The 7,747-nt window shown below is 34.4% G+C and overlaps 1 protein-coding gene across 2 annotated transcripts in view; it reads right to left on the reverse strand.

Moving 5' to 3' along the window:
• Nucleotides 1-7,747, reverse strand: part of SOS2 (SOS Ras/Rho guanine nucleotide exchange factor 2) — a 118,946-nt gene that overhangs the window by 32,309 nt on the left and 78,890 nt on the right. The window contains exons 10-12 of one of the 2 annotated variants that reach the window (XM_017506729.2): nt 6,187-6,842; nt 5,313-5,394; nt 3,578-3,700 (exon numbers count right to left, since the gene is read on the reverse strand). In XM_017506729.2, the coding sequence (XP_017362218.1) occupies nt 3,578-3,700; nt 5,313-5,394; nt 6,187-6,842 (861 nt within the window). The remainder of the gene's footprint in view (nt 1-3,577; nt 3,701-5,312; nt 5,395-6,186; nt 6,843-7,747) is intronic. The other variant, XM_017506730.2, reaches the window with a different exon arrangement.

Consider the following 7,747-nt stretch of genomic DNA (forward strand, 5'->3'; position numbering starts at 1 on the left):
TTTTATTTTATTTATTTATTATTTTCTTTTTGAGACAGAGTTTCGCTCTTGTCGCCAAGGCTGAGGTGCAATGGCACGATCTTGGCCCACTGCAACCTTCACCTCCCGGGTTCAAGCAATCCTCCTGCCTCAGCCTCCCAAGTAGCTAGGATTACAGGTGCCCACCACCACACTCCACTGATTTTTGTATTTTTAGTAGATACAACGTTTCACCATGTTGGCCAGGCTGGTCTCAAACTCCTGACCTCAGGTAATTCTCCCATCTCAGCCTCCCAAAGTGCTGGAATTACAGGCATGAGCCAACAGGCCCAGCCTACCATCAAATTTATATGTAATCTACAAATATGCCTACAATGTCTTATTTCATTTCAAAAGACAAAAATAGAAGAACTATTTTGTTTTACAGTATCACAAAAATGATTACCTATCACCGTGCAAAGAGATTTAATCAACTATGCAAACGGAAAGGAAAGGGAAGATAAGGGGAGAGGGAAGAGGCAGGAAACAGAGGAAGAAGAAGGGAAAGGGAAAGGGAAGGAAGGAAGAAAAGAAGGAAACTAATAGGTATGCCATGGAGAGAAAATATTTGCAAAACGTTTATCTGACAAAGGACTGGCATTTGGTCCTACTCAATATACTCCTATAACTCAGTAATAAAAAGACAAGTATCTCAATCAAAATTAGACAGAGGATTTGAACAGGTTCTCCACAAAATATGAATGAAATACCACTACATACAACAGTTTGCCTAAGGCATAAAGACTGACATTACTAAACATTGGTGAGAGTATGGAGCAACTAGAACTCTCATACATTGTTGGTGAGAATGTTTGGGAAGTTTTGGCAGTTTCTTTCAAAATTAAACACAAACCTACCTTATGACCCACCCACTCCACTCTGAGCTATTTATCCAAGAAAACTGAAAAATATTCACAATAAGACTGGCAAGATAAAGTCCATAGCAGCTTTATTTATAATAATACAAAACTAGAAAAAGCCCATGTATCTTTCAGTGGGAAAAATGAATAAACTGGTATATTTAGATAATAAAACACAACCTCACAATACACTGACATACAAGCAAAACCACGGATGAAATTCAAAAGCATGGTGAGTGAAAGAAGACACAAAATTGAGTTTGTAAGAATGAATTTATGTAAGAATCTAAAACAGTTAAAACTAATCTATGGAGGGAGAAATCAGAACATTGCCTTTGGGCAGTGGGAACAAAAACTGATTAAGAAGGAACATAAGGAAACTTTCTGGAGTGTAGTAACATTCTATATCTTGAAAGGCGTTTGAATTATAGAGATGTATGTTTTTGTTAAAACTCAACAAAAAGTACACTTAAGATGTATCTTCTCTCTTCAGGGGCAGCAAGAAAAAAATGTATTTCATTATATGCATATTTTAGAAAAAAAGAAAAACAAACACTGAACTGTTAATGACATATGAGTTGAAGTATTTAAGGAGTGTACTTCAAAATTCATGCAAAAATTAATGAGCTGACAGATGAATGATAAATGAATAGGTATATGAATATATATCAACAGATGAATAGCTATCTAGGTGGTGAGTTTATGGGTGTTCATTGTAAAATTCTTTCAATTTTGCTACATGTTAAAATTTTGCATAATAAAATGTTAGAAAAATTACTACCATCCATTTTACTAAAAATCTTTCGATATTTATATAACAGGTTTAATATCTTGGCTTGGATTTCAGAGTTTTCAGCTCCACCCACCTCCATATAGTTAATCTCATCTACTACTTCTTGCAATACAATGTCTACATTTCTCTCGGGTCAATGTCCTTACCTGTGTCCTTAGCACATCATTCTCATTTCTGCCTCCTTGCCTTTGTTCACACTATTTCCCATGACCCTGAATACATACAACCACCTTTCTACCTATCTAAAGCCTATACATCCTTTAGGGGCAATCTCAGATTTACCTTCTCCAAGATGCCTTCCCTAATTACTCTGGCCGAATCTTTGCTAGTCCTGCAATTTTATAGAGATGTATTTTTCTAAGTCATTAAACACTCCAAGTAGAACAACACATAAGAGTTTCATGTGTCTTTTTTCCCCAGTAAGGTCCCCAGTAAAGCCATAATATGACAGTCTATGTTACTTCTGTACTTAGCATAGTTATAAGTACAGGACTGAGAACACAGCAAACGCTTAGAAATAAATACTTAAAGAGCTTATATGACTGAGAATCAAATACCATAATCTCATCTTCTTAGACAAAGAATGACATGTCAAAAAAAAAATTTGGTGAAAGACGTATAGCTGGGAGCACTATCATTCCACTAAAACTGCATTTATTTGTGGCAATTATCTTGGGAAATAATTAATATACTCAGTTCCAAAATTACAATTTATAGGTCAACAGTAATTTGGGAAACTTGAAATTTAGGGAGAAAAAATATTTAGATTATATATAATTAATAAGATAACTTGGTTTCCAATGGAAAGATAATACTTTGGTTACTTGGACTGTAAAGAGAACTAATCAAAGGAGCTTCCAATTTTCAAAGTGGTACACAAAGTGCTTAGTGGTACACACACACACACACACACACACACACACACACACACACGCTAAGAAAATCAGACTTAAGTTTGAATCTTGTCCTGCCACTCTCTATATATAACTTAGCTCAAATTACTTTATCTTGCTAAGTTTCGATTTCCTTATATATAAAGTGAGAAGAGTAATTAAGTTCCAAGAATGAGATAAAAAAGACTAAGCATTTAGAGTAATGCCTGGCACACAGTAGTATTTAACAACTGGAAGCTTCTATAATCAAATACATTCTTAGAAATTATTGCAGTGATTTCTTAAAGTAACAAATGTCTATATATTTTGTGAGAGATAAGTGGGAAAAGGACTAGAACTTCCACAAATACTATAAATTGTAAAAAAGCCAGGATTACTAGGTGATCACAAAGGGAAATGAAGGAAAAAAAGTGTGAAAAAGGTTGACAGCAGGCAAGCTTACATGAAATTTAAAATATTTACTTATAATAACAAATAGGTACCCTGTTATGTAAGCATAACATATCACATGCTAGAAATATGTAATGCAAAAGTTAATCATAATAACGGAATTGCTGATTTTTTAGGTTTAATAATGATACTCGATTTTTAAAAATAAGAGTCCATATCTTCTAGGGATACATAGGAAAATACTTACAGATCAATTATGTTGCCTAGGATCTACTTCAAAATAATCATGAAGTGGGGTTTTTAAATTTGTAGGGAAACAGATGAAACAGTGAGTTGATAATTAATGAAGGTGGTAGATCAATAAATGGGTTTATTATATTCTTCAATCTGCTCTTATATCTTGTAAAACAGGATATTTAAACAGTTGAATTTCTTCAGGGTATTAAATAGCTTCACTGAGAAAGAACTTTTTTAGTTTAACTTAACTGCTTTGAAGTTAAAAATAATACCTATATTTGAACTTTTAAAAGCTAAAAACTTTTGTGTTAACTATATGTTGAAAACTGAATGACACATAAAAAATATATATATATATATGTATATATATAATATTCAAGCCAAACCTAAGTTGTACTGGTTGGACGTATTCCTTGCGAAATCTTTTAAGGTCTGCGCTGATTGGCTGCTCGCCTTTCTCTATAGCCAATTTGTCTGCATCAGTAGGTTCTGGCTCTGGAATTTCAAAGCTAAGAAGAAATGCAAAATGAGAAAAATCTGTTCATACATAATCAAAATACAAGGAGGAAAATATTGTGACCAAGCCACCTTCTTTCCTACCACTTTTTTCCAAAGTGGATTACTATTAAACTTCCCTTAAAGTATGATATACTACAAAAAACTGTCCTTTGGCTATACAAAACTAAGGTTTTGTATTCCAACTTCTATAAAAACTCAAGTTTTGTCTGTTAGCACCAATAGTACAGAAAAGGTCCATGGAAAAGAGCCAAGAAAAGAATTCATAAGCAATTTAAAGAACATGACAGAAATGGCTTATCTAATAATCTGTCCTTAATACTTATATTATTAAAATGAAAATAGACTAATAAATTTCTTTAACTGAGTACAAATTCAAAGAGAGGGCCAAAACTGAATATTTAACAACATTTAAAGAATTTACCTAAGTTGATAAGATAAAAATTTAAAAACTTGCTCAAACATAGGAAATACAGCTGAACTAGAAGTCTAACAAGTTTGCCTTCCTTATTCTGGACATGGAAACAGAACTGAGTAGATCTTCACAGCACATTACACTGATTCAGTCTGGTAAATTTAGTTTCATAAAACAACATAGTGATCGAGGTCTAGAATTATATCTTGATAATACAGTTATTAAGCTTTGTTATAAGTAGTAGGTTTTTGTAAGTTTTAAAATGTAAAACAAAATATCTGTGTGGAGTACAGATTCTATATTTTAAACTATAAAATATTTACAATGTCACTAAAATACAAGTAAAAAAAAATTCAACCCAACACTAATTTTTAAAAGTTAATCATAATAAAATATTGCTGACTTTTTAGGTTTAATAATGGTATTTTATTTTTAAAAATAAGAGTCCATATCTTCTAGAGATACATAGGAAAACTTTTTTTTTTTTAAGATGGGGTTTCACCATGTGGCCAGGCTAGTTTCAAACTCCCGACCTCAGGTGATCCACCCACCTCAGTCTCCCAAAGTTCTGGGATTACAGGCGTGAGCCACCATGCCTGGCTAGGAAAACATTTATAGATTAATTATATTGTCTAGGATCTACTTCAAAATAAACATGGGGGTGGAGTGTTTAAATTTGTAAGGAAACAGATGAAACATTGAGTTCATAATTATTGAAGGTGGTTGATGAATAAATGGGTTTATTATATTCTTCTTTCTGCTCTTGTACATGTTTTGAAAGTTTTTATAACAAGTTTGTTTTAAAAGTAGAAAGTATTTGGCAAAGTAGTCTACAATCCAAAAAATAAAGTGGTAAGTAGAAGAGTCTCTTTTAAGAAAGTAACATTTTATTGTACAGAACAATATTCATTGAAATACAGTGCTTTTATCCTTTAAATTATTATGTCTGATTACTACTTGAAATATGTCTAAGAGCTGGAAAGATCTCTGTTATAAACAGATTTTAGGGAGTACTCTATCTGAAGGGAAGAGTAATACTGCCAATTTAATGCCAAATAAAGTATGTTCAATAATTACTTGAGTATTTATTAATTACTAGGCACTTTATAAAATACAGTTAATTTTTCACAAAATGTCAATATAAGTGAAATACATATTTTTCTCACAAAATGTCAAAATATTTTTCTTACCGTTCTATCAGTAAGCTCAGCAATTCCTGTGGTTTACAAAATGAACGATATGTGGTAAGAAAAGTACGAACAAAATTGGGATCTGAAAAGGTAAAGCATAAAATAGGTTTTATGTTTAATGTATTCAGTTTAATTAACTCAAAAGTACCATATTTGGAGGCCTTCCTCCCTTTTTCTTTTTATTTTGGTTCCTAAGATTGTGGCTTTTCCTGCCAATCACGATACTGGCAGGATACCATGGTATCCCTGCCATATACAGAGCAATATTGACATAAAGAATATATCATGGTATATTCTTAATAAATGAGGACTGTTTTCAAATTTGAAATTCATAAATATGTAAATTCTATGAATATTTATTTAAAATTAATGAAGTTAACAATATTACATTTTTACATATTTAATTCTTTCTCTTATATATTCCTTTTGTTTTTGCAGTTTTTTTTTTAATTTTTATTTTTTTGAGATGGAGTCTTGTTCTGTCACCCAGGCTGGAGTGCACTGTTGTGGTCTCGGCTGACTGCAACCTCCGCCTCCCGGGTTCAAGCGATTCTCCTGCCTCAGCCTCCTGAGTAGCTGGGATTACAGGCACATATCACCACACCCAGCTAATTTTTTTGTATTTTTTTTAGTAGAGATAGGGTTTCACTATGTTGGTCAGGCTGGTCTCAAACGTCTGACTTTGTGATCCACCCATCTTGGCCTCCCAAAGTGCTGGGATTACAGATGTGAGCCACTGCGTCTGACCTTTTACAGTATTCTTATATTCTGGAGGCAATCTATTTTTTCCCCAAGCCTCAAATATTTTTGAGCATTTTTAAAAAGCTTTTGGGTCCCAGGCCCTAGGTCAGCACTTGCAATGAGTTTCACATACCTGCATACATATGATATGTTAGCCTTTCAATTAATTTCACCACAGTTCCTCCTTTAATAATGGGGATTCCACTCCTACTTTGCAAATTGTCTTCAAAAACAATGTTTTCCTCAGAGTCTTTTACTACAAAACGATATACTTCAGGACTTGGTAATCTCAGTGGTTGCTCATTTTCTTCTTTCAATAATACTGAATCTAACATTCGATCTAGAGTACTACGATAATGAAGAGAAATAAGGGCTGCCATCCAATTATTTTTTTCTTCAGCAGACTTTGCGGCAAATATTATGCTGTTCTCATCTTTGGATACTAACTCAAAAGCATGCTTGTACTCACAAGTATCTTCTTTATCACAAATCTGTATTTTCCTCATGACAAATTTTTCTTTTAACCTGTATTCTGCACTACTATAACCTGGAAGCCGAGTCTGGCCATGATTAGGCTTACAACTGATCATTAAGCCATCAAACAGAAAAATATGACGTTCATGTTTAGCACCGATTCTTGTCAATGGTCCCTCCATAATGAATTCATTACAACACTGTCCAATATCTTTGCCTTCCCATCCATCAATATTTTTCTGAATTTCATTCATTTTTTTGATAGCCAGGTGTTTGCTTCTTAACTGGTGACCATAAAAAGGGCAAACAGGATCTCTAAACAAACAAACAAAAATTAATTTAGCTTATTCAGTAGCTAGGCAACCCAAATGGTTTCAAGCATATACTATCTCAAATCAAGTGAGAAAAATATTAAATAACCAAACAGACTTTTACACACAGTATTTAGTTCTGACTTTGCCACTAAATAATAATATATCCCTCGATTTCATTATTATGAAAGAGAAGTACGACCGGCTCTATAAGGACTAAAATTACAAAAAATCCTAAATTTCTTTCATAGAGTATATTTTCAAACATTTATTAAGTCCACCCTAACAATATAACAATGCTAATCTTAAGGCTAGGCTGGGTTGGCCAGGTATAGTGGTTCAGACCCAATCCACAATCCCAACATTTTGGGAGGCCGAAGCAGACAGATAACCTGAGCCTAGGAGTTCAAGACCAGCCTGGGCAACATAGCAAAACCCTGTTTCAACAAAAAATACAAAAATCAGGCAGGTTTGGTGGCATGTGCCACTCCAGCTACTCGAGTCCCAGCCACTCTGGAGGACTGAGGCAGGAGGACTACTTGAGCCCAGGAGGTCAAGGCTGCTGTGAGCTGAGATCATATCACTGCACTCCAGCAACAGAGTGAGACCCTGTCTCTTAAAAAAAAAGAAAGAAAAAAGGCTGCGTGCGGTGGCTCACACCTGTAATTCCTGCACTTTGGGAGGCTAAGGTGGGTAGATCACTTGAGATCAGGAGTTTGAGACCAGCCTGGCCAACATGGTGAAAACCTGTCTCTACTAAAAATACAAAAATTAGCGGATGGGGTGGTAGCGGGCACCTGAAGTCCCAGCTACTTGGGAGGCAGAGGCAGAGGAATCACTTGAACCAGGGAGACAAAGGTTGCAGTGAGCTGAGATTGCACCACTACACTCCAGCCTGGGCAACAGAGA

The sequence above is a fragment of the Cebus imitator genome, unplaced genomic scaffold (genome assembly GCF_001604975.1).
Source record: "Cebus imitator isolate Cc_AM_T3 unplaced genomic scaffold, Cebus_imitator-1.0 Scaffold358, whole genome shotgun sequence".
NCBI lineage: Eukaryota > Metazoa > Chordata > Mammalia > Primates > Cebidae > Cebus > Cebus imitator.